We start from the raw sequence: 24,061 nt of genomic DNA, 5'->3' as shown, positions 1-24,061 counted from the left end.
GTAAAAGTGTTCAGTAAGTGAAAGTGTTCAGTAAGTAAAAGTGTTCAGTAAGTGAAAGTGTTCAGTAAGTAAAAGTGTTCAGTAAGTGAAAGTGTTCAGTAAGTAAAAGTGTTCAGTAAGTGAAAGTGTTCAGTAAGTAAAAGTGTTCAGTAAGTGAAAGTGTTCAGTAAGTAAAAGTGTTCAGTAAGTAAAAGTGTTCAGTAAGTAAAAGTGTTCAGTAAGTAAAAGTGTTCAGTAAGTGAAAGTGTTCATTAAGTAAAAGTGTTCAGTAAGTGAAAGTGTTCAGTAAGTAAAAGTGTTCAGTAAGTGAAAGTGTTCAGTAAGTAAAAGTGTTCAGTAAGTGAAAGTGTTCAGTAAGTAAAAGTGTTCAGTAAGTGAAAGTGTTCAGTAAGTAAAAGTGTTCAGTAAGTAAAAGTGTTCAGTAAGTAAAAGTGTTCAGTAAGTAAAAGTGTTCAGTAAGTGAAAGTGTTCAGTAAGTAAAAGTGTTCAGTAAGTAAGTGTTCAGTAAGTAAAAGTGTTCAGTAAGTAAAAGTGTTCAGTAAGTAAAAGTGTTCAGTAAGTAAAAGTGTTCAGTAAGTAAAAGTGTTCAGTAAGTAAGTGTGTTCAGTAAGTAAAAGTGTTCAGTAAGTAAAAGTGTTCAGTAAGTAAAAGTGTTCAATAAGTAAGAGTGTTCAGTAAGTAAGAGTGTTCAGTAAGTAAAAGTGTTCAGTAAGTAAAAGTGTTCAGTAAGTAAAAGTGTTCAGTAAGTAAAAGTGTTCAGTAAGTAAAAGTGTTCAGTAAGTAAAAGTGTTCAGTAAGTAAGTGTGTTCAGTAAGTAAAAGTGTTCAGTAAGTAAGAGTGTTCAGTAAGTAAAAGTGTTCAGTAAGTAAGAGTGTTCAGTAAGTGAAAGTGTTCAGTAAGTAAGTGTGTTCAGTAAGTAAAAGTGTTCAGTAAGTAAGAGTGTTCAGTAAGTAAAAGTGTTCAGTAAGTAAAAGTGTTCAGTAAGTAAGTGTGTTCAGTAAGTAAAAGTGTTCAGTAAGTAAGAGTGTTCAGTAAGTAAAAGTGTTCAGTAAGTAAGAGTGTTCAGTAAATGAAAGTGTTCAGTAAGTAAAAGTGTTCAGTAAGTGAAAGTGTTCAGTAAGTAAAAGTGTTCAGTAAGTAAAAGTGTTCAGTAAGTAAGAGTGTTCAGTAAGTGAAAGTGTTCAGTAAGTAAAAGTGTTCAGTAAGTGAAAGTGTTCAGTAAGTAAAAGTGTTCAGTAAGTAAAAGTGTTCAGTAAGTAAAAGTGTTTAGTAAGTGAAAGTGTTCATTAAGTAAAAGTGTTCAGTAAGTGAAAGTGTTCAGTAAGTAAAAGTGTTCAGTAAGTGAAAGTGTTCAGTAAGTAAAAGTGTTCAGTAAGTGAAAGTGTTCAGTAAGTAAAAGTGTTCAGTAAGTGAAAGTGTTCAGTAAGTAAAAGTGTTCAGTAAGTAAAAGTGTTCAGTAAGTAAAAGTGTTCAGTAAGTAAAAGTGTTCAGTAAGTGAAAGTGTTCATTAAGTAAAAGTGTTCAGTAAGTGAAAGTGTTCAGTAAGTAAAAGTGTTCAGTAAGTGAAAGTGTTCAGTAAGTAAAAGTGTTCAGTAAGTGAAAGTGTTCAGTAAGTAAAAGTGTTCAGTAAGTGAAAGTGTTCGGTAAGTAAAAGTGTTCAGTAAGTAAAAGTGTTCAGTAAGTAAAAGTGTTCAGTAAGTAAAAGTGTTCAGTAAGTAAAAGTGTTCAGTAAGTAAAAGTGTTCAGTAAGTAAAAGTATTCAGTAAGTAAAAGTGTTCTGTAAGTAAAAGTGTTCAATAAGTAAAAGTGTTCAGTAAGTAAGTGTTCAGTAAGTAAAAGTGTTCAGTAAGTAAAAGTGTTCAGTAAGTAAAAGTGTTCAGTAAGTAAAAGTGTTCAGTAAGTAAAAGTGTTCAGTAAGTAAAAGTGTTCAGTAAGTAAAAGTGTTCAGTAAGTAAGTGTTCATTAAGTAAAAGTGTTCAGTAAGTAAAAGTGTTCGGTAAGTAAAAGTGTTCAGTAAGTGAAAGTGTTTAGTAAGTGAAAGTGTTCTGTAAGTAAAAGTGTTCAGTAAGTAAAAGTGTTCCGTAAGTAAAAGTGCTTAGTAAGTGAAAGTGTTCAGTAAGTAAAAGTGTTCAGTAAGTAAAAGTGTTCAGTAAGTAAAAGTGTTCAGTAAGTAAAAGTGTTCAGTAAATAAAAGTGTTCATTAAGTAAGTGTTCAGTAAGTAAAAGTGTTCCGTAAGTAAAAGTGTTTAGTAAGTAAAAGTGTTCAGTAAGTAAAAGTGTTCAGTAAGTAAAAGTGTTCAGTAAGTAAAAGTGTTCAGTAAGTAAAAGTGTTCAGTAAGTGAAAGTGTTCAGTAAGTAAAAGTGTTCAGTAAGTAAAAGTGTTCAGTAAGTAAAAGTGTTCAGTAAGTAAAAGTGTTCAGTAAGTAAAAGTGTTCAGTAAGTAAAAGTGTTCAGTAAGTGAAAGTGTTCAGTAAGTAAAAGTGTTCAGTAAGTGAAAGTGTTCAGTAAGTAAAAGTGTTCAGTAAGTAAAAGTGTTCAGTAAGTAAAAGTGTTCAGTAAGTAAAAGTGTTCAGTAAGTAAGAGTGTTCAGTAAGTAAAAGTGTTCAGTAAGTAAAAGTGTTCAGTAAGTGAAAGTGTTCGGTAAGTAAAAGTGTTCAGTAAGTAAAAGTGTTCAGTAAGTAAAAGTGTTCAGTAAGTAAAAGTGTTCATTAAGTAAAAGTGTTCAGTAAGTAAAAGTGTTCAGTAAGTAAAAGTGTTTAGTAAGTAAAAGTGTTCAGTAAGTAAAAGTGTTCAGTAAGTAAAAGTGTTCAGTAAGTAAAAGTGTTCGGTAAGTGAAAGTGTTCAGTAAGTAAAAGTGTTCAGTAAGTGAAAGTGTTCAGTAAGTAAAAGTGTTCAGTAAGTAAAAGTGTTCAGTAAGTAAAAGTGTTCAGTAAGTAAAAGTGTTCAGTAAGTAAAAGTGTTCAGTAAGTAAAAGTGTTCAGTAAGTAAAAGTGTTCAGTAAGTAAAAGTGTTCAGTAAGTAAAAGTGTTCAGTAAGTGAAAGTGTTCAGTAAGTAAAAGTGTTCAGTAAGTAAAAGTGTTCAGTAAGTAAAAGTGTTCAGTAAGTAAAAGTGTTCAGTAAGTAAAAGTGTTCAGTAAGTAAAAGTGTTCAGTAAGTGAAAGTGTTCAGTAAGTAAAAGTGTTCAGTAAGTGAAAGTGTTCAGTAAGTAAAAGTGTTCAGTAAGTAAAAGTGTTCAGTAAGTAAAAGTGTTCAGTAAGTAAAAGTGTTCAGTAAGTAAAAGTGTTCAGTAAGTAAAAGTGTTCAGTAAGTAAAAGTGTTCAGTAAGTAAAAGTGTTTAGTAAGTAAAAGTGTTCAGTAAGTAAAAGTGTTCAGTAAGTAAAAGTGTTCAGTAAGTAAAAGTGTTCCGTAAGTAAAAGTGTTCAGTAAGTAAAAGTGTTCAGTAAGTAAAAGTGTTCAGTAAGTAAGAGTGTTCAGTAAGTAAAAGTGTTCAGTAAGTAAAAGTGTTCAGTAAGTAAAAGTGTTCAGTAAGTAAAAGTGTTAGGTAAGTAAAAGTGTTCAGTAAGTAAAAGTGTTCAGTAAGTAAAAGGGTTCAGTAAGTAAAAGTGTTCAGTAAGTGAAAGTGTTCAGTAAGTAAAAGTGTTCAGTAAGTGAAAGTGTTCAGTAAGTGAAAGTGTTCAGTAAGTAAAAGTGTTCAGTAAGTAAAAGTGTTCAGTAAGTAAAAGTGTTCAGTAAGTAAAAGTGTTCAGTAAGTAAAAGTGTTCAGTAAGTAAAAGTGTTCAGTAAGTAAAAGTGTTCAGTAAGTAAAAGTGTTTAGTAAGTAAAAGTGTTCAGTAAGTAAAAGTGTTCAGTAAGTGAAAGTGTTCAGTAAGTAAAAGTGTTCAGTAAGTAAAAGTGTTCAGTAAGTAAAAGTGTTCAGTAAGTAAAAGTGTTCAGTAAGTAAAAGTGTTCAGTAAGTAAAAGTGTTCAGTAAGTAAAAGTGTTCAGTAAGTAAAAGTGTTTAGTAAGTAAAAGTGTTCAGTAAGTAAAAGTGTTCAGTAAGTAAAAGTGTTCAGTAAGTAAAAGTGTTCCGTAAGTAAAAGTGTTCAGTAAGTAAAAGTGTTCAGTAAGTAAAGGTGTTCAGTAAGTAAGAGTGTTCAGTAAGTAAAAGTGTTCAGTAAGTAAAAGTGTTCAGTAAGTAAAAGTGTTCAGTAAGTAAAAGTGTTCAGTAAGTAAAAGTGTTCAGTAAGTAAAAGTGTTCAGTAAGTAAAAGGGTTCAGTAAGTAAAAGTGTTCAGTAAGTAAAAGTGTTCAGTAAGTAAAAGTGTTCAGTAAGTAAAAGTGTTCAGTAAGTAAGTGTTCAGTAAGTAAAAGTGTTCAGTAAGTAAAAGTGTTCAGTAAGTAAAAGTGTTCAGTAAGTAAAAGTGTTCAGTAAGTAAAAGTGTTCAGTAAGTAAAAGTGTTCAGTAAGTAAAAGTGTTCAGTAAGTAAGTGTTCAGTAAGTAAAAGTGTTCTGTAAGTAAAAGTGTTCAGTAAGTAAAAGTGTTCAGTAAGTAAAAGTGTTCAGTAAGTAAAAGTGTTCAGTAAGTAAAAGTGTTCAGTAAGTAAAAGTGTTCAGTAAGTAAAAGTGTTCAGTAAGTAAAAGTGTTCAGTAAGTAAAAGTGTTCGGTAAGTAAAAGTGTTCAGTAAGTAAAAGTGTTCAGTAAGTAAAAGTGTTCAGTAAGTAAAAGTGTTCAGTAAGTAAAAGTGTTCAGTAAGTAAAAGTGTTCAGTAAGTAAAAGTGTTCAGTAAGTAAAAGTGTTCGGAAAGTGAAAGTGTTCAGTAAGTAAAAGTGTTCAGTAAGTAAAAGTGTTCAGTAAGTAAAAGTGTTCGGTAAGTGAAAGTGTTCAGTAAGTAAAAGTGTTCAGTAAGTAAAAGTGTTCAGTAAGTGAAAGTGTTCAGTAAGTGAAAGTGTTCAGTAAGTAAGTGTTCAGTAAGTAAAAGTGTTCAGTAAGTAAAAGTGTTCCGTGAGTAAAAGTGTTCAGTAAGTAAAAGTGTTCAGTAAGTAAAAGTGTTCAGTAAGTAAAAGTGTTCAGTAAGTAAAAGTGTTCAGTAAGTAAGTGTTCATTAAGTAAAAGTGTTCAGTAAGTAAAAGTGTTCAGTAAGTAAAAGTGTTCAGTAAGTAAAAGTGTTCAGTAAGTAAAAGTGTTCAGTAAGTAAAAGTGTTCAGTAAGTAAAAGTGTTCAGTAAGTAAAAGTGTTCAGTAAGTAAAAGTGTTCAGTAAGTAAGTGTTCAGTAAGTAAAAGTGTTCAGTAAGTAAAAGTGTTCAGTAAGTAAAAGTGTTCAGTAAGTAAAAGTGTTCAGTAAGTAAAAGTGTTTAGTAAGTGAAAGTGTTCAGTAAGTAAAAGTGTTCAGTAAGTGAAAGTGTTCAGTAAGTAAAAGTGTTCAGTAAGTAAAAGTGTTCATTAAGTAAAAGTGTTCAGTAAGTAAAAGTGTTCAGTAAGTAAAAGTGTTCAGTAAGTAAAAGTGTTCAGTAAGTAAGTGTTCATTAAGTAAAAGTGTTCAGTAAGTCAAAGTGTTCAGTAAGTAAAAGTGTTCAGTAAGTAAAAGTGTTCAGTAAGTAAAAGTGTTCAGTAAGTAAAAGTGTTCAGTAAGTAAAAGTGTTCGGTAAGTGAAAGTGTTCAGTAAGTAAAAGTGTTCAGTAAGTAAAAGTGTTCAGTAAGTAAAAGTGTTCGGTAAGTGAAAGTGTTCAGTAAGTAAAAGTGTTCAGTAAGTAAAAGTGTTCAGTAAGTAAAAGTGTTCGGTAAGTGAAAGTGTTCAGTAAGTAAAAGTGTTCAGTAAGTAAAAGTGTTCAGTAAGTAAAAGTGTTCAGTAAGTAAAAGTGTTCAGTAAGTAAAAGTGTTCAGTAAGTAAAAGTGTTCAGTAAGTAAAAGTGTTCAGTAAGTAAAAGTGTTCAGTAAGTAAAAGTGTTCAGTAAGTAAAAGTGTTCGGTAAGTGAAAGTGTTCAGTAAGTAAAAGTGTTCAGTAAGTAAAAGTGTTCAGTAAGTAAAAGTGTTCGGTAAGTGAAAGTGTTCAGTAAGTAAAAGTGTTCAGTAAGTAAAAGTGTTCAGTAAGTAAAAGTGTTCAGTAAGTAAAAGTGTTCAGTAAGTAAAAGTGTTCAGTAAGTAAAAGTGTTCAGTAAGTAAAAGTGTTCAGTAAGTAAAAGTGTTCAGTAAGTGAAAGTGTTCAGTAAGTAAAAGTGTTCAGTAAGTGAAAGTGTTCAGTAAGTAAAAGTGTTCCGTAAGTAAAAGTGTTCAGTAAGTAAAAGTGTTCAGTAAGTAAAAGTGTTCAGTAAATAAAAGTGTTCATTAAGTAAGTGTTCAGTAAGTAAAAGTGTTCAGTAAGTAAAAGTGTTCAGTAAGTAAAAGTGTTCAGTAAGTAAAAGTGTTCAGTAAGTAAAAGTGTTCAGTAAGTAAAAGTGTTCAGTAAGTAAAAGTGTTCAGTAAGTAAAAGTGTTCAGTAAGTAAAAGTGTTCAGTAAGTAAAAGTGTTCAGTAAGTAAAAGTGTTCAATAAGTGAAAGTGTTCAGTAAGTAAAAGTGTTCCGTAAGTAAAAGTGTTCAGTAAGTAAAAGTGTTCAGTAAGTAAAAGTGTTCAGTAAGTGAAAGTGTTCAGTAAGTAAAAGTGTTCAGTAAGTAAAAGTGTTCAGTAAGTAAAAGTGTTCAGTAAGTAAAAGTGTTCAGTAAGTAAAAGTGTTCAGTAAGTAAAAGTGTTCAGTAAGTAAAAGTGTTCAGTAAGTAAAAGTGTTCAGTAAGTAAAAGTGTTCAGTAAGTGAAAGTGTTCAGTAAGTGAAAGTGTTCAGTAAGTAAAAGTGTTCAGTAAGTAAAAGTGTTCAGTAAGTAAAAGTGTTCAGTAAGTAAAAGTGTTCAGTAAGTAAAAGTGTTCAGTAAGTAAAAGTGTTCAGTAAGTAAAAGTGTTCAGTAAGTAAAAGTGTTCAGTAAGTAAAAGTGTTCAGTAAGTAAAAGTGTTCAGTAAGTAAAAGTGTTCAGTAAGTGAAAGTGTTCAGTAAGTAAGTGTTCAGTAAGTAAAAGTGTTCAGTAAGTAAAAGTGTTCCGTAAGTAAAAGTGTTCAGTAAGTAAAAGTGTTCAGTAAGTAAAAGTGTTCAGTAAGTGAAAGTGTTCAGTAAGTAAGTGTTCAGTAAGTAAAAGTGTTCAGTAAGTAAAAGTGTTCAGTAAATAAAAGTGTTCATTAAGTAAGTGTTCAGTAAGTAAAAGTGTTCCGTAAGTAAAAGTGTTTAGTAAGTAAAAGTGTTCAGTAAGTAAAAGTGTTCAGTAAGTAAAGGTGTTCGGTAAGTGAAAGTGTTCAGTAAGTAAAAGTGTTCAGTAAGTAAAAGTGTTTAGTAAGTAAAAGTGTTCAGTAAGTAAAAGTGTTCAGTAAGTAAGTGTTCAGTAAGTAAAAGTGTTCAGTAAGTAAAAGTGTTCAGTAAGTAAAAGTGTTCAGTAAGTAAAAGTGTTCAGTAAGTAAAAGTGTTCAGTAAGTAAAAGTGTTCAGTAAGTAAAAGTGTTCAGTAAGTAAAAGTGTTCAGTAAGTAAAAGTGTTCAGTAAGTAAAAGTGTTCAGTAAGTGAAAGTGTTCAGTAAGTAAAAGTGTTCCGTAAGTAAAAGTGTTCAGTAAGTAAAAGTGTTCAGTAAGTAAAAGTGTTCAGTAAGTGAAAGTGTTCAGTAAGTAAAAGTGTTCAGTAAGTAAAAGTGTTCAGTAAGTAAAAGTGTTCAGTAAGTAAAAGTGTTCAGTAAGTAAAAGTGTTCAGTAAGTAAAAGTGTTCAGTAAGTAAAAGTGTTCAGTAAGTAAAAGTGTTCAGTAAGTGAAAGTGTTCAGTAAGTGAAAGTGTTCAGTAAGTAAAAGTGTTCAGTAAGTAAAAGTGTTCAGTAAGTAAAAGTGTTCAGTAAGTAAAAGTGTTCAGTAAGTAAAAGTGTTCAGTAAGTGAAAGTGTTCAGTAAGTGAAAGTGTTCAGTAAGTAAGTGTTCAGTAAGTAAAAGTGTTCAGTAAGTAAAAGTGTTCCGTGAGTAAAAGTGTTCAGTAAGTAAAAGTGTTCAGTAAGTAAAAGTGTTCAGTAAGTGAAAGTGTTCAGTAAGTAAGTGTTCAGTAAGTAAAAGTGTTCAGTAAGTAAAAGTGTTCAGTAAGTAAAAGTGTTCAGTAAGTAAAAGTGTTCAGTAAGTAAAAGTGTTCAGTAAGTAAAAGTGTTCATTAAGTAAAAGTGTTCAGTAAGTAAGTGTTCATTAAGTAAAAGTGTTCAGTAAGTAAAAGTGTTCAGTAAGTAAAAGTGTTCAGTAAGTAAAAGTGTTCAGTAAGTAAAAGTGTTCAGTAAGTAAAAGTGTTCAGTAAGTAAAAGTGTTCAGTAAGTAAAAGTGTTCAGTAAGTAAAAGTGTTCAGTAAGTAAGTGTTCAGTAAGTAAAAGTGTTCAGTAAGTAAAAGTGTTCAGTAAGTAAAAGTGTTCAGTAAGTAAAAGTGTTCAGTAAGTAAAAGTGTTTAGTAAGTGAAAGTGTTCAGTAAGTAAAAGTGTTCAGTAAGTAAAAGTGTTCAGTAAGTAAAAGTGTTCAGTAAGTAAAAGTGTTCAGTAAGTAAAAGTGTTCAGTAAGTGAAAGTGTTCAGTAAGTGAAAGTGTTCAGTAAGTAAGTGTTCAGTAAGTAAAAGTGTTCAGTAAGTAAAAGTGTTCCGTGAGTAAAAGTGTTCAGTAAGTAAAAGTGTTCGGTAAGTGAAAGTGTTCAGTAAGTAAAAGTGTTCAGTAAGTAAAAGTGTTCAGTAAGTGAAAGTGTTCAGTAAGTAAGTGTTCAGTAAGTAAAAGTGTTCAGTAAGTAAAAGTGTTCAGTAAATAAAAGTGTTCATTAAGTAAGTGTTCAGTAAGTAAAAGTGTTCCGTAAGTAAAAGTGTTTAGTAAGTAAAAGTGTTCAGTAAGTAAAAGTGTTCAGTAAGTAAAGGTGTTCGGTAAGTGAAAGTGTTCAGTAAGTAAAAGTGTTCAGTAAGTAAAAGTGTTTAGTAAGTAAAAGTGTTCAGTAAGTAAAAGTGTTCAGTAAGTAAGTGTTCAGTAAGTAAAAGTGTTCAGTAAGTAAAAGTGTTCAGTAAGTAAAAGTGTTCAGTAAGTAAAAGTGTTCAGTAAGTAAAAGTGTTCAGTAAGTAAAAGTGTTCAGTAAGTAAAAGTGTTCAGTAAGTAAAAGTGTTCAGTAAGTAAAAGTGTTCAGTAAGTAAAAGTGTTCAGTAAGTGAAAGTGTTCAGTAAGTAAAAGTGTTCCGTAAGTAAAAGTGTTCAGTAAGTAAAAGTGTTCAGTAAGTAAAAGTGTTCAGTAAGTGAAAGTGTTCAGTAAGTAAAAGTGTTCAGTAAGTAAAAGTGTTCAGTAAGTAAAAGTGTTCAGTAAGTAAAAGTGTTCAGTAAGTAAAAGTGTTCAGTAAGTAAAAGTGTTCAGTAAGTAAAAGTGTTCAGTAAGTAAAAGTGTTCAGTAAGTGAAAGTGTTCAGTAAGTGAAAGTGTTCAGTAAGTAAAAGTGTTCAGTAAGTAAAAGTGTTCAGTAAGTAAAAGTGTTCAGTAAGTAAAAGTGTTCAGTAAGTAAAAGTGTTCAGTAAGTAAAAGTGTTCAGTAAGTAAAAGTGTTCAGTAAGTAAAAGTGTTCAGTAAGTAAAAGTGTTCAGTAAGTAAAAGTGTTCAGTAAGTAAAAGTGTTCAGTAAGTGAAAGTGTTCAGTAAGTAAGTGTTCAGTAAGTAAAAGTGTTCAGTAAGTAAAAGTGTTCCGTAAGTAAAAGTGTTCAGTAAGTAAAAGTGTTCAGTAAGTAAAAGTGTTCAGTAAGTGAAAGTGTTCAGTAAGTAAGTGTTCAGTAAGTAAAAGTGTTCAGTAAGTAAAAGTGTTCAGTAAGTAAAAGTGTTCAGTAAGTAAAAGTGTTCAGTAAGTAAAAGTGTTCAGTAAGTAAAAGTGTTCAGTAAGTAAAAGTGTTCAGTAAGTAAAAGTGTTCAGTAAGTAAAAGTGTTCAGTAAGTAAAAGTGTTCAGTAAGTGAAAGTGTTCAGTAAGTAAAAGTGTTCCGTAAGTAAAAGTGTTCAGTAAGTAAAAGTGTTCAGTAAGTAAAAGTGTTCAGTAAGTGAAAGTGTTCAGTAAGTAAAAGTGTTCAGTAAGTAAAAGTGTTCAGTAAGTAAAAGTGTTCAGTAAGTAAAAGTGTTCAGTAAGTAAAAGTGTTCAGTAAGTAAAAGTGTTCAGTAAGTAAAAGTGTTCAGTAAGTAAAAGTGTTCAGTAAGTAAAAGTGTTCGGTAAGTAAAAGTGTTCAGTAAGTAAAAGTGTTCAGTAAGTAAAAGTGTTCAGTAAGTAAAAGTGTTCAGTAAGTAAAAGTGTTCAGTAAGTAAAAGTGTTCAGTAAGTAAAAGTGTTCAGTAAGTAAAAGTGTTCGGTAAGTGAAAGTGTTCAGTAAGTAAAAGTGTTCAGTAAGTAAAAGTGTTCAGTAAGTAAAAGTGTTCGGTAAGTGAAAGTGTTCAGTAAGTAAAAGTGTTCAGTAAGTAAAAGTGTTCAGTAAGTGAAAGTGTTCAGTAAGTGAAAGTGTTCAGTAAGTAAGTGTTCAGTAAGTAAAAGTGTTCAGTAAGTAAAAGTGTTCCGTGAGTAAAAGTGTTCAGTAAGTAAAAGTGTTCAGTAAGTAAAAGTGTTCAGTAAGTGAAAGTGTTCAGTAAGTAAGTGTTCAGTAAGTAAAAGTGTTCAGTAAGTAAAAGTGTTCAGTAAGTAAAAGTGTTCAGTAAGTAAAAGTGTTCAGTAAGTAAAAGTGTTCAGTAAGTAAAAGTGTTCATTAAGTAAAAGTGTTCAGTAAGTAAGTGTTCATTAAGTAAAAGTGTTCAGTAAGTAAAAGTGTTCAGTAAGTAAAAGTGTTCAGTAAGTAAAAGTGTTCAGTAAGTAAAAGTGTTCAGTAAGTAAAAGTGTTCAGTAAGTAAAAGTGTTCAGTAAGTAAAAGTGTTCAGTAAGTAAAAGTGTTCAGTAAGTAAGTGTTCAGTAAGTAAAAGTGTTCAGTAAGTAAAAGTGTTCAGTAAGTAAAAGTGTTCAGTAAGTAAAAGTGTTCAGTAAGTAAAAGTGTTTAGTAAGTGAAAGTGTTCAGTAAGTAAAAGTGTTCAGTAAGTAAAAGTGTTCAGTAAGTAAAAGTGTTCGGTAAGTGAAAGTGTTCAGTAAGTAAAAGTGTTCAGTAAGTAAAAGTGTTCAGTAAGTAAAAGTGTTCAGTAAGTAAAAGTGTTCAGTAAGTAAAAGTGTTCAGTAAGTAAAAGTGTTCAGTAAGTAAAAGTGTTCAGTAAGTAAAAGTGTTCAGTAAGTGAAAGTGTTCAGTAAGTAAAAGTGTTCAGTAAGTGAAAGTGTTCAGTAAGTAAAAGTGTTCCGTAAGTAAAAGTGTTCAGTAAGTAAAAGTGTTCAGTAAGTAAAAGTGTTCAGTAAATAAAAGTGTTCATTAAGTAAGTGTTCAGTAAGTAAAAGTGTTCAGTAAGTAAAAGTGTTCAGTAAGTAAAAGTGTTCAGTAAGTAAAAGTGTTCAGTAAGTAAAAGTGTTCAGTAAGTAAAAGTGTTCAGTAAGTAAAAGTGTTCAGTAAGTAAAAGTGTTCAGTAAGTAAAAGTGTTCAGTAAGTAAAAGTGTTCAGTAAGTAAAAGTGTTCAGTAAGTGAAAGTGTTCAGTAAGTAAAAGTGTTCCGTAAGTAAAAGTGTTCAGTAAGTAAAAGTGTTCAGTAAGTAAAAGTGTTCAGTAAGTGAAAGTGTTCAGTAAGTAAAAGTGTTCAGTAAGTAAAAGTGTTCAGTAAGTAAAAGTGTTCAGTAAGTAAAAGTGTTCAGTAAGTAAAAGTGTTCAGTAAGTAAAAGTGTTCAGTAAGTAAAAGTGTTCAGTAAGTAAAAGTGTTCAGTAAGTAAAAGTGTTCAGTAAGTGAAAGTGTTCAGTAAGTGAAAGTGTTCAGTAAGTAAAAGTGTTCAGTAAGTAAAAGTGTTCAGTAAGTAAAAGTGTTCAGTAAGTAAAAGTGTTCAGTAAGTAAAAGTGTTCAGTAAGTAAAAGTGTTCAGTAAGTAAAAGTGTTCAGTAAGTAAAAGTGTTCAGTAAGTAAAAGTGTTCAGTAAGTAAAAGTGTTCAGTAAGTAAAAGTGTTCAGTAAGTGAAAGTGTTCAGTAAGTAAGTGTTCAGTAAGTAAAAGTGTTCAGTAAGTAAAAGTGTTCCGTAAGTAAAAGTGTTCAGTAAGTAAAAGTGTTCAGTAAGTAAAAGTGTTCAGTAAGTGAAAGTGTTCAGTAAGTAAGTGTTCAGTAAGTAAAAGTGTTCAGTAAGTAAAAGTGTTCAGTAAATAAAAGTGTTCATTAAGTAAGTGTTCAGTAAGTAAAAGTGTTCCGTAAGTAAAAGTGTTTAGTAAGTAAAAGTGTTCAGTAAGTAAAAGTGTTCAGTAAGTAAAGGTGTTCGGTATGTGAAAGTGTTCAGTAAGTAAAAGTGTTCAGTAAGTAAAAGTGTTTAGTAAGTAAAAGTGTTCAGTAAATAAAAGTGTTCAGTAAGTAAGTGTTTAGTAAGTAAAAGTGTTCAGTAAGTAAAAGTGTTCAGTAAGTAAAAGTGTTCAGTAAGTAAAAGTGTTCAGTAAGTAAAAGTGTTCAGTAAGTAAAAGTGTTCAGTAAGTAAAAGTGTTCAGTAAGTAAAAGTGTTCAGTAAGTAAAAGTGTTCAGTAAGTAAAAGTGTTCAGTAAGTGAAAGTGTTCAGTAAGTAAAAGTGTTCCGTAAGTAAAAGTGTTCAGTAAGTAAAAGTGTTCAGTAAGTAAAAGTGTTCAGTAAGTGAAAGTGTTCAGTAAGTAAAAGTGTTCAGTAAGTAAAAGTGTTCAGTAAGTAAAAGTGTTCAGTAAGTAAAAGTGTTCAGTAAGTAAAAGTGTTCAGTAAGTAAAAGTGTTCAGTAAGTAAAAGTGTTCAGTAAGTAAAAGTGTTCAGTAAGTAAAAGTGTTCAGTAAGTAAAAGTGTTCATTAAGTAAAAGTGTTCAGTAAGTAAGTGTTCATTAAGTAAAAGTGTTCAGTAAGTAAAAGTGTTCAGTAAGTAAAAGTGTTCAGTAAGTAAAAGTGTTCAGTAAGTAAAAGTGTTCAGTAAGTAAAAGTGTTCAGTAAGTAAAAGTGTTCAGTAAGTAAAAGTGTTCAGTAAGTAAAAGTGTTCAGTAAGTAAGTGTTCAGTAAGTAAAAGTGTTCAGTAAGTAAAAGTGTTCAGTAAGTAAAAGTGTTCAGTAAGTAAAAGTGTTCAGTAAGTAAAAGTGTTTAGTAAGTGAAAGTGTTCAGTAAGTAAAAGTGTTCAGTAAGTAAAAGTGTTCAGTAAGTAAAAGTGTTCAGTAAGTAAAAGTGTTCAGTAAGTAAAAGTGTTCAGTAAGTAAAAGTGTTCAGTAAGTGAAAGTGTTCAGTAAGTAAGTGTTCAGTAAGTAAAAGTGTTCAGTAAGTAAAAGTGTTCCGTAAGTAAAAGTGTTCAGTAAGTAAAAGTGTTCAGTAAGTAAAAGTGTTCAGTAAGTGAAAGTGTTCAGTAAGTAAGTGTTCAGTAAGTAAAAGTGTTCAGTAAGTAAAAGTGTTCAGTAAGTAAAAGTGTTCAGTAAGTAAAAGTGTTCAGTAAGTAAAAGTGTTCAGTAAGTAAAAGTGTTCAGTAAGTAAAAGTGTTCAGTAAGTAAAAGTGTTCAGTAAGTAAAAGTGTTCAGTAAGTAAAAGTGTTCAGTAAGTGAAAGTGTTCAGTAAGTAAAAGTGTTCCGTAAGTAAAAGTGTTCAGTAAGTAAAAGTGTTCAGTAAGTAAAAGTGTTCAGTAAGTGAAAGTGTTCAGTAAGTAAAAGTGTTCAGTAAGTAAAAGTGTTCAGTAAGTAAAAGTGTTCAGTAAGTAAAAGTGTTCAGTAAGTAAAAGTGTTCAGTAAGTAAAAGTGTTCAGTAAGTAAAAGTGTTCAGTAAGTGAAAGTGTTCAGTAAGTGAAAGTGTTCAGTAAGTAAAAGTGTTCAGTAAGTAAAAGTGTTCAGTAAGTAAAAGTGTTCAGTAAGTAAAAGTGTTCAGTAAGTAAAAGTGTTCAGTAAGTAAAAGTGTTCAGTAAGTAAAAGTGTTCAGTAAGTAAAAGTGTTCAGTAAGTAAAAGTGTTCAGTAAGTAAAAGTGTTCAGTAAGTAAAAGTGTTCAGTAAGTAAAAGTGTTCAGTAAGAAAAAGTGTTTAGTAAGTGAAAGTGTTCAGTAAGTAAAAGTGTTCAGTAAGTGAAAGTGTTCAGTAAGTAAAAGTGTTCAGTAAGTAAGATTGTTCAGTAAGTAAAAGTGTTCAGTAAGTAAAAGTGTTCAGTAAGTAAAAGTGTTCAGTAAGTAAAAGTGTTCAGTAAGTAAAAGTGTTCAGTAAGTAAAAGTGTTCAGTAAGTAAAAGTGTTCAGTAAGTAAAAGTGTTCAGTAAGTAAAAGTGTTCAGTAAGTAAAAGTGTTCAGTAAGTGAAAGTGTTCAGTAAGTAAAAGTGTTCCGTAAGTAAAAGTGTTTAGTAAGTGAAAGTGTTCAGTAAGTGAAAGTGTTCAGTAAGTAAAAGTGTTCAGTAAGTAAAAGTGTTCAGTAAGTAAAAGTGTTCAGTAAGTAAAAGTGTTCAGTAAGTAAAAGTGTTCAGTAAGTAAAAGTGTTCAGTAAGTAAAAGTGTTCAGTAAGTAAAAGTGTTCAGTAAGTAAAAGTGTTCAGTAAGTAAAAGTGTTCAGTAAGTGAAAGTGTTCAGTAAGTAAGTGTTCAGTAAGTAAAAGTGTTCAGTAAGTAAAAGTGTTCCGTAAGTAAAAGTGTTCAGTAAGTAAAAGTGTTCAGTAAGTAAAAGTGTTCAGTAAGTGAAAGTGTTCAGTAAGTAAGTGTTCAGTAAGTAAAAGTGTTCAGTAAGTAAAAGTGTTCAGTAAATAAAAGTGTTCATTAAGTAAGTGTTCAGTAAGTAAAAGTGTTCCGTAAGTAAAAGTGTTTAGTAAGTAAAAGTGTTCAGTAAGTAAAAGTGTTCAGTAAGTAAAGGTGTTCGGTAAGTGAAAGTGTTCAGTAAGTAAAAGTGTTCAGTAAGTAAAAGTGTTCAGTAAGTAAAAGTGTTCAGTAAGTAAAAGTGTTCAGTAAGTAAGTGTTCAGTAAGTAAAAGTGTTCAGTAAGTAAAAGTGTTCAGTAAGTAAAAGTGTTCAGTAAGTAAAAGTGTTCAGTAAGTAAAAGTGTTCAGTAAGTAAAAGTGTTCAGTAAGTAAAAGTGTTCAGTAAGTAAAAGTGTTCAGTAAGTAAAAGTGTTCAGTAAGTAAAAGTGTTCAGTAAGTGAAAGTGTTCAGTAAGTAAAAGTGTTCCGTAAGTAAAAGTGTTCAGTAAGTAAAAGTGTTCAGTAAGTAAAAGTGTTCAGTAAGTGAAAGTGTTCAGTAAGTAAAAGTGTTCAGTAAGTAAAAGTGTTCAGTAAGTAAAAGTGTTCAGTAAGTAAAAGTGTTCAGTAAGTAAAAGTGTTCAGTAAGTAAAAGTGTTCAGTAAGTAAAAGTGTTCAGTAAGTAAAAGTGTTCAGTAAGTGAAAGTGTTCAGTAAGTGAAAGTGTTCAGTAAGTAAAAGTGTTCAGTAAGTAAAAGTGTTCAGTAAGTAAAAGTGTTCAGTAAGTAAAAGTGTTCAGTAAGTAAAAGTGTTCAGTAAGTAAAAGTGTTCAGTAAGTAAAAGTGTTCAGTAAGTAAAAGTGTTCAGTAAGTAAAAGTGTTCAGTAAGTAAAAGTGTTCAGTAAGTAAAAGTGTTCAGTAAGTGAAAGTGTTCAGTAAGTAAGTGTTCAGTAAGTAAAAGTGTTCAGTAAGTAAAAGTGTTCCGTAAGTAAAAGTGTTCAGTAAGTAAAAGTGTTCAGTAAGTAAAAGTGTTCAGTAAGTGAAAGTGTTCAGTAAGTAAGTGTTCAGTAAGTAAAAGTGTTCAGTAAGTAAAAGTGTTCAGTAAGTAAAAGTGTTCAGTAAGTAAAAGTGTTCAGTAAGTAAAAGTGTTCAGTAAGTAAAAGTGTTCAGTAAGTAAAAGTGTTCAGTAAGTAAAAGTGTTCAGTAAGTAAAAGTGTTCAGTAAGTAAAAGTGTTCAGTAAGTGAAAGTGTTCAGTAAGTAAAAGTGTTCCGTAAGTAAAAGTGTTCAGTAAGTAAAAGTGTTCAGTAAGTAAAAGTGTTCAGTAAGTGAAAGTGTTCAGTAAGTAAAAGTGTTCAGTAAGTAAAAGTGTTCAGTAAGTAAAAGTGTTCAGTAAGTAAAAGTGTTCAGTAAGTAAAAGTGTTCAGTAAGTAAAAGTGTTCAGTAAGTAAAAGTGTTCAGTAAGTAAAAGTGTTCAGTAAGTAAAAGTGTTCGGTAAGTAAAAGTGTTCAGTAAGTAAAAGTGTTCAGTAAGTAAAAGTGTTCAGTAAGTAAAAGTGTTCAGTAAGTAAAAGTGTTCAGTAAGTAAAAGTGTTCAGTAAGTAAAAGTGTTCAGTAAGTAAAAGTGTTCGGTAAGTGAAAGTGTTCAGTAAGTAAAAGTGTTCAGTAAGTAAAAGTGTTCAGTAAGTAAAAGTGTTCGGTAAGTGAAAGTGTTCAGTAAGTAAAAGTGTTCAGTAAGTAAAAGTGTTCAGTAAGTGAAAGTGTTCAGTAAGTGAAAGTGTTCAGTAAGTAAGTGTTCAGTAAGTAAAAGTGTTCAGTAAGTAAAAGTGTTCCGTGAGTAAAAGTGTTCAGTAAGTAAAAGTGTTCAGTAAGTAAAAGTGTTCAGTAAGTGAAAGTGTTCAGTAAGTAAGTGTTCAGTAAGTAAAAGTGTTCAGTAAGTAAAAGTGTTCAGTAAGTAAAAGTGTTCAGTAAGTAAAAGTGTTCAGTAAGTAAAAGTGTTCAGTAAGTAAAAGTGTTCATTAAGTAAAAGTGTTCAGTAAGTAAGTGTTCATTAAGTAAAAGTGTTCAGTAAGTAAAAGTGTTCAGTAAGTAAAAGTGTTCAGTAAGTAAAAGTGTTCAGTAAGTAAAAGTGTTCAGTAAGTAAAAGTGTTCAGTAAGTAAAAGTGTTCAGTAAGTAAAAGTGTTCAGTAAGTAAAAGTGTTCAGTAAGTAAGTGTTCAGTAAGTAAAAGTGTTCAGTAAGTAAAAGTGTTCAGTAAGTAAAAGTGTTCAGTAAGTAAAAGTGTTCAGTAAGTAAAAGTGTTTAGTAAGTGAAAGTGTTCAGTAAGTAAAAGTGTTCAGTAAGTAAAAGTGTTCAGTAAGTAAAAGTGTTCAGTAAGTAAAAGTGTTCAGTAAGTAAAAGTGTTCAGTAAGTAAAAGTGTTCAGTAAGTGAAAGTGTTCAGTAAGTAAGTGTTCAGTAAGTAAAAGTGTTCAGTAAGTAAAAGTGTTCCGTAAGTAAAAGTGTTCAGTAAGTAAAAGTGTTCAGTAAGTAAAAGTGTTCAGTAAGTGAAAGTGTTCAGTAAGTAAGTGTTCAGTAAGTAAAAGTGTTCAGTAAGTAAAAGTGTTCAGTAAGTAAAAGTGTTCAGTAAGTAAAAGTGTTCAGTAAGTAAAAGTGTTCAGTAAGTAAAAGTGTTCAGTAAGTAAAAGTGTTCAGTAAGTAAAAGTGTTCAGTAAGTAAAAGTGTTCAGTAAGTAAAAGTGTTCAGTAAGTGAAAGTGTTCAGTAAGTAAAAGTGTTCCGTAAGTAAAAGTGTTCAGTAAGTAAAAGTGTTCAGTAAGTAAAAGTGTTCAGTAAGTGAAAGTGTTCAGTAAGTAAAAGTGTTCAGTAAGTAAAAGTGTTCAGTAAGTAAAAGTGTTCAGTAAGTAAAAGTGTTCAGTAAGTAAAAGTGTTCAGTAAGTAAAAGTGTTCAGTAAGTAAAAGTGTTCAGTAAGTGAAAGTGTTCAGTAAGTGAAAGTGTTCAGTAAGTAAAAGTGTTCAGTAAGTAAAAGTGTTCAGTAAGTAAAAGTGTTCAGTAAGTAAAAGTGTTCAGTAAGTAAAAGTGTTCAGTAAGTAAAAGTGTTCAGTAAGTAAAAGTGTTCAGTAAGTAAAAGTGTTCAGTAAGTAAAAGTGTTCAGTAAGTAAAAGTGTTCAGTAAGTAAAAGTGTTCAGTAAGTAAAAGTGTTCAGTAAGAAAAAGTGTTTAGTAAGTGAAAGTGTTCAGTAAGTAAAAGTGTTCAGTAAGTGAAAGTGTTCAGTAAGTAAAAGTGTTCAGTAAGTAAGATTGTTCAGTAAGTAAAAGTGTTCAGTAAGTAAAAGTGTTCAGTAAGTAAAAGTGTTCAGTAAGTAAAAGTGTTCAGTAAGTAAAAGTGTTCAGTAAGTAAAAGTGTTCAGTAAGTAAAAGTGTTCAGTAAGTAAAAGTGTTCAGTAAGTAAAAGTGTTCAGTAAGTAAAAGTGTTCAGTAAGTGAAAGTGTTCAGTAAGTAAAAGTGTTCCGTAAGTAAAAGTGTTTAGTAAGTGAAAGTGTTCAGTAAGTGAAAGTGTTCAGTAAGTAAAAGTGTTCAGTAAGTAAAAGTGTTCAGTAAGTAAAAGTGTTCAGTAAGTAAAAGTGTTCAGTAAGTAAAAGTGTTCAGTAAGTAAAAGTGTTCAGTAAGTAAAAGTGTTCAGTAAGTGAAAGTGTTCAGTAAGTGAAAGTGTTCAGTAAGTAAAAGTGTTCAGTAAGTAAAAGTGTTCAGTAAGTAAAAGTGTTCAGTAAGTAAAAGTGTTCAGTAAGTGAAAGTGTTCAGTAAGTGAAAGTGTTCAGTAAGTAAAAGTGTTCAGTAAGTAAAAGTGTTTAGTAAGTGAAAGTGTTCAGTAAGTAAAAGTGTTCAGTAAGTAAAAGTGTTCAGTAAGTAAAAGTGTTCAGTAAGTAAGAGTGTTCAGTAAGTGAAAGTGTTCAGTAAGTAAAAATGTTCAGTAAGTAAAAGTGTTCAGTAAGCTAAATTCACATAAGTTAAATTCAATGTTTATGTTATACGTCTGTGTTAAAAGTAAGTAGGCCTACTCTCTATGGTACGTACTGCATGTAGTACATTGCAATGTTACATTTTTTGCAGATCATAACCACTAAATACACTAAAGTTACTGTAGATAACTATAGTTAGTAAGATTAACGCGTTGTTCTGGTAATAATTTTTAATATGTATATAAAATTTTGATAATCTTAACCAGAGGGTGTGTGCATTATATAATTACTATAAGTATTTATACCACTCATAAATAAATAGGTATATACTTATGTATATGTATATATATTATTTTTATTTCTATATATTTATATATATATATATACATATACATGTATATACATGAAGATGCTTTCTACCTCTCCAACCCTCTGGCTTTAAATTATCAACTTGTTCAGCGGCATATCTCATATCACGAGCTAGGTATCTTCAGAAACGTCCTTTTAGTTAATAAAAAGATTATTTCAGGCTTTCTTGTATGCATTGCATTATACAGGGTGCGATAGATATGGGACAAAACCAAGTGTTATCTGAAGACAGACACATTATTAGAGACCGATTTAGGAAAACTGAGATTCCCTACAATTGCGACAACTGCTCGGTGAGCCCGATTGTTGGCACAAGATACAAGTGCGGGTAAGACCTGTATATGTATTGCTATATATAGACTGCAATTCAAAACAGCTCCTTATTCTATATACAGTGTATAGTCAAACCTCCTTCAACCGCAGTCCACCCTAGAAACTTGATAAACACAATTTGCTTTTCCTTCTAAAAAGATTTTTCTGAATTACAGCAAGTCTTTAGTAGAATAAGAGCAGTGGCTGTTCATTCGTTTGTTCGTTCATTTGTCCGTTGGTTTGTTCGTTGGTTTGTCCATTGGTTTGTTCGTGTGGTAAGAGTGGCAGAAAATAACATTGCACTGCACAGAAATCAAACCTGAACATTTGGATTCACAGCTAAGTTCACTACTATTTGCACCACTTGACTACCGTTTCACATTTATGAATAACTGTGAACATAGTTATTACACATGAGAATCTCTCACGGCATGGCGAGGCTGCCCGTGTACTACTGTAACTAATTTTAATTCATTCTAACTAAAAAATGATCTTTTTAATATTTTTCACATTATTTTACACCAGAACTGGGCAGGTAATATAGCATACAAGTACATGTACTCTAAATCTTTAAAAATACTCTATTATTAGATCAGAGTAGGTTGGAGAATATAATAATAAATTATTACTGTAGCTATAGCAACTCATGCCTTTGTCTTTTTTTTCAGTTTTTTGTATGAATTAAAAAAATATAGAACTAGCTTGTTTGTTTTAAATTATATATATAAATCTCAAAGTTTGTCTGTATGTGTGTAGTTTGGTATGTCGAGTTATAGATATTAAAATCTTCGAATTAAAACTTCACATTCTGCTGGGTTTGAACCCACAAAGATTCCAACTGCAGGTTGGTTATTCAATTGTCTAACCATGAGTCTACAAAAGCTCTTATGATTCATAGTTCTTATTATGTACTGTAAAGACCCTTTTCTCGAATGAAAACTGGGAAAGTTTTAGCACCCAATTATTTTGGTAACTACCTTTACCACTCCCCTCTATCAGTTTTTTTCATACATACTAGTTGAATGCCTGGCGTTTCCCGGGTAATAAAAAGTTTTTGCATAAATGATTTATTTTTATTTAACATATACCAACCTTTACCATTCTAGCTTTCAACTTTATATCCTGATAAAAGTGTTTTGTGCAGTTTAAATAATTTAAGAGAAAAAATGAAGCAATTGTAAAGGTTTTCAAACATTTTAAAACAATTGTAAATTTTAAATTTCATATCATGAAAAAACTATTTTGTTGAATTAAATTGAGAGAAAAAATTAAACAGTAAAAGTGTTTAAATTTAAATGTGAAATAATTAGCAAGTAATGGCTAAACACAGTATGTTTTGCTATGATTCCAATTGAAAATTGTTTAATAAACAGTTATATGATTTTAATTTCATTCAGTGTTTCAGCAAAATATTGTATAGAGTAGCATAGAAACCCATAGAAATTACTTAATGCAAACACCCCCTGGTAAAAACTATCAAAACTTTGTATATGTACTGTACATATTAAAAATTAGTAACAGAAAAACAAGTTAGTATTAGTAACTATAGTTACCTACAAAAACTTTAGTGTATTTAGTGATTATATACTGTAAAGACCCTTTTCCCGATTGCCCACGCTAAATGACGTATTAATCGAAATTCTATGAACTCTTTTACTCTATAAAACATCATGCTTTTTTTTCTTTGCCATACTAGAGAGAAGTTATTTTCTCGCCATCCTATATCAACCAAACATTTTCTCAAAATTAAAATTTGGCAATTTGTATACTGATTATATACCTTATTAAGAAATATATACATTGCTCGCCATGGCGAGTTCAACATTATCCGTTATGGTAAAAACGGATTCGCAAACTGATAAGCAATACAATTTAAGTTTTAAGTTTAATACATTACGTACTAGAACTTTATTTAAGTATGTGTTCGGTAAACTAAATTTATTTTAGTTAGATTCAGCGTTTAAGTTGCACATTTGTTTTGAGGTAAGAACTCTCTACAACAATACATTTAGTAGAGCAGGAACATAAACTTATCTTTCAACCTTTTTCTTCGGAGGGTGGGCTACTCAAACAAAGATGTTTTATTGTCAGAAATCTATGCTGAATTCAATTATAATGTTTCTACACCTATGTGTTTGCACATTTCTGAGCTAGAGAGCACTTTCGAAATGGGAGGGGGCAACTCCAAGTTTGGTTGGAAAACCTTACATATCAGACAAAGAAAACTATTTTATAATCTCAAAAATTAATAAATGCTTTTATTCGAGATTAAGTGAGTCAATTCTCAGCATTCCTTGACCCATGCCAAGAATGCAGCAAGACCGCTTGTTTCACTGTCTTGATTAGTCTGTGAATGAAACCCTAGACGGAGTGACTAAACTTCAATACGAGACAGCCAAACAGTATTCAAACAGATGGTTGATATTAGAAAAAGAAAGCATTCAATGTGAAATTGCTCAAAAAGTGCTAAGCATTGAGAACTTCGATGAGAGTTCAGACTTGTTATGTCATTTTGCCTGTTATAAAAAGTATTGTAACAAACTAGTTATGGAAAGAGCTGAGAAAAGACATGAGAAGAGACAGAAAAAATGTGATACAGCAGAAAAGGTGAGATTACATATTTATAACTTTACAAATTCATGATGATTACACCATAATGATGGTACTTTGATGGGAGAAAAAGAAAACGTTTTCATTTTGTCTGCACATTTTGTAAGCAGCAAAACTAACTCTTTGCAGTTTACATGATGTGTTATAGCCTACAATTTGGACATAAATTTATAGATAAATTACATGGATGATCCTTCTTTGGTTTTTTGAATATATGACCACACAAACTACACTAGATATGGCACGCTGTACTATGCAGAAATGACTAATCTGAAAGTATAGCGTAGCAAGGTGTATGGGGCTCTTATGAAGAAGGGGTATTTTACTTATCAATGACGACATCACTGTCTATTCAGCTCTATCGCTTGTGATCAATCTATTGAGCAAACAGTTAAAAGAGACTCAAAGTCTGACGGTGGAATCATAGGGTTTACCAAGAATCATCGGCCTCTCAATGCTTGACTCTATCTCACCCAGAACAAGCAGCTGTACATACAGACATGAAGAAGATGCTAGTGCCGGGTGGTTCGGATGTAGCAAGTTATGAGATACGTGAAAAGGCATGGAAGGCTGATGAGGAAATGAGGGAAGTCATGAAAGACTCATGACAGCAAGAATAAATCCGTTTGCGTTTCAAACCACCAAGCTAGTACATATTACCAGTGGTGCAAAAGCCTCCATTGAAGTGAAGCAGGATCTTGAAATGGCAAATGTGATAGGAGAGAAACAGCTTTCAGAATTTGTCCAGAAGAGATTAAGTACTCAAGAGATTGATTTCAATGCATCCATCAAGTCAAACAAGCTCAAAACCTTTACCACATTACCATCAGCTAAGAAAAAATCAAAAGAAGAAATCATAAAGTGTTTGCACAGACTGTTTGAGAATTTGTTAGTGATCAGCCAACAGCGTAACTTGGATTTGAGAAAAGTGTTATCATTCTCTTTTGGCACCATCAGCTGGTTCCTGGCTAACTCTGATGGCTCTATATTGAAGACTGCCAAGTTGGCTCTGATGGCTGCTGTTGAGGAAGATGTTGATGATCAACCATCAATCTATGTTAACCAGGATCAGCTACCAGTCTTTGACGCTGTTGTGGTTGATACTATGGTCGAAATTCAGACCCTGAAAGCTCCTCCAACTTTTGGCACGAATGCAAGTCAGCTTTTGCAACGGGCAGCTAGTATTGCAAACGTATATCACACGTCGTGTGGATTTTGTTTGTGACACATACCCTGATACCAGCATTAAAGCAGATGAGAGAACTTGAAGAAGTGTGACAGGAAGGCAGAAGGTTGCTGTGTTTAGTCAGAACTAATCAGTGCCAAAAAGGTCTGAATTTTTAGCAGATGGCTCAAACAAGACTGCTTCAGTAAAATTTTTAAAGGATACTTGGAGGAAGTCAACTGTGAGGCAGAAACTAGATCTTGTAACAGCTTTTTCTTAAGAATTCCTCATGATCAGCTATGACCTTGATGAATCAATCGCTGTAAGCCAAATAGATAGTTTGACACCAGACCGCGAGGAAGCAGATACGCGCATGTTATCACATATCACAAAGATAATGAAAGACAAACCCAGCTCACAAGTTTTAGTCAAGTGCCAGGACACAGATGCTTTCCTAAGCTGTCTATTTCTAGTGGATGAGCTGCCATCACAAAAACTCATTTACTGCTGTGGTAAGAAGCAGTTGAGAGATGTAAACAAAGCACTGCTCGGGCTAATGCTCTAAGTGGATGCGACAGTGTAAGCGCATTCTATTCCAATGAGAAGATAACTTTCTTCAAGCTGCTAAAGAACAATCTTGAATTCTGTAACCCACTGAAATCATTGCGAACAGATTTTGAAGTTGATGGTGCAATAAGATAATCTATTGAGACATTCATATGCAGATTATATGGTGAAGAGACAAATTCCATCAATGAAGCACGGTATAAGATCTTCTGCTCACCGTCTTGCACATTACAACCAAACCTACCACCCACACTAGATGAGTTAAATCTCCATATATCTAAGGCTGCCTATCAGGCCGCGATATAGAGAAGAGTCAAGCAAATCTTCATCAATGCCCCATCCCCCAGCAACATGGATGTTTTATGGAA

At 31.4% G+C, this 24,061-nt stretch overlaps 1 protein-coding gene across 1 annotated transcript in view; it reads left to right on the top strand.

Annotated features, from left to right (window-relative positions):
- Positions 1 to 24,061, top strand: part of LOC137400992 (uncharacterized) — a 91,420-nt gene that overhangs the window by 15,664 nt on the left and 51,695 nt on the right. The window contains exon 4 of the mRNA XM_068087332.1: positions 19,228 to 19,367. Coding sequence (XP_067943433.1) covers positions 19,228 to 19,367 — 140 coding nt within the window. The remainder of the gene's footprint in view (positions 1 to 19,227; positions 19,368 to 24,061) is intronic.

The sequence above is a fragment of the Watersipora subatra genome, chromosome 7, assembly GCF_963576615.1.
Source record: "Watersipora subatra chromosome 7, tzWatSuba1.1, whole genome shotgun sequence".
NCBI lineage: Eukaryota > Metazoa > Bryozoa > Gymnolaemata > Cheilostomatida > Watersiporidae > Watersipora > Watersipora subatra.
Note: the sequence above shows the minus strand (reverse complement) of the source record. Positions and strands in the feature narration are given on the sequence as shown.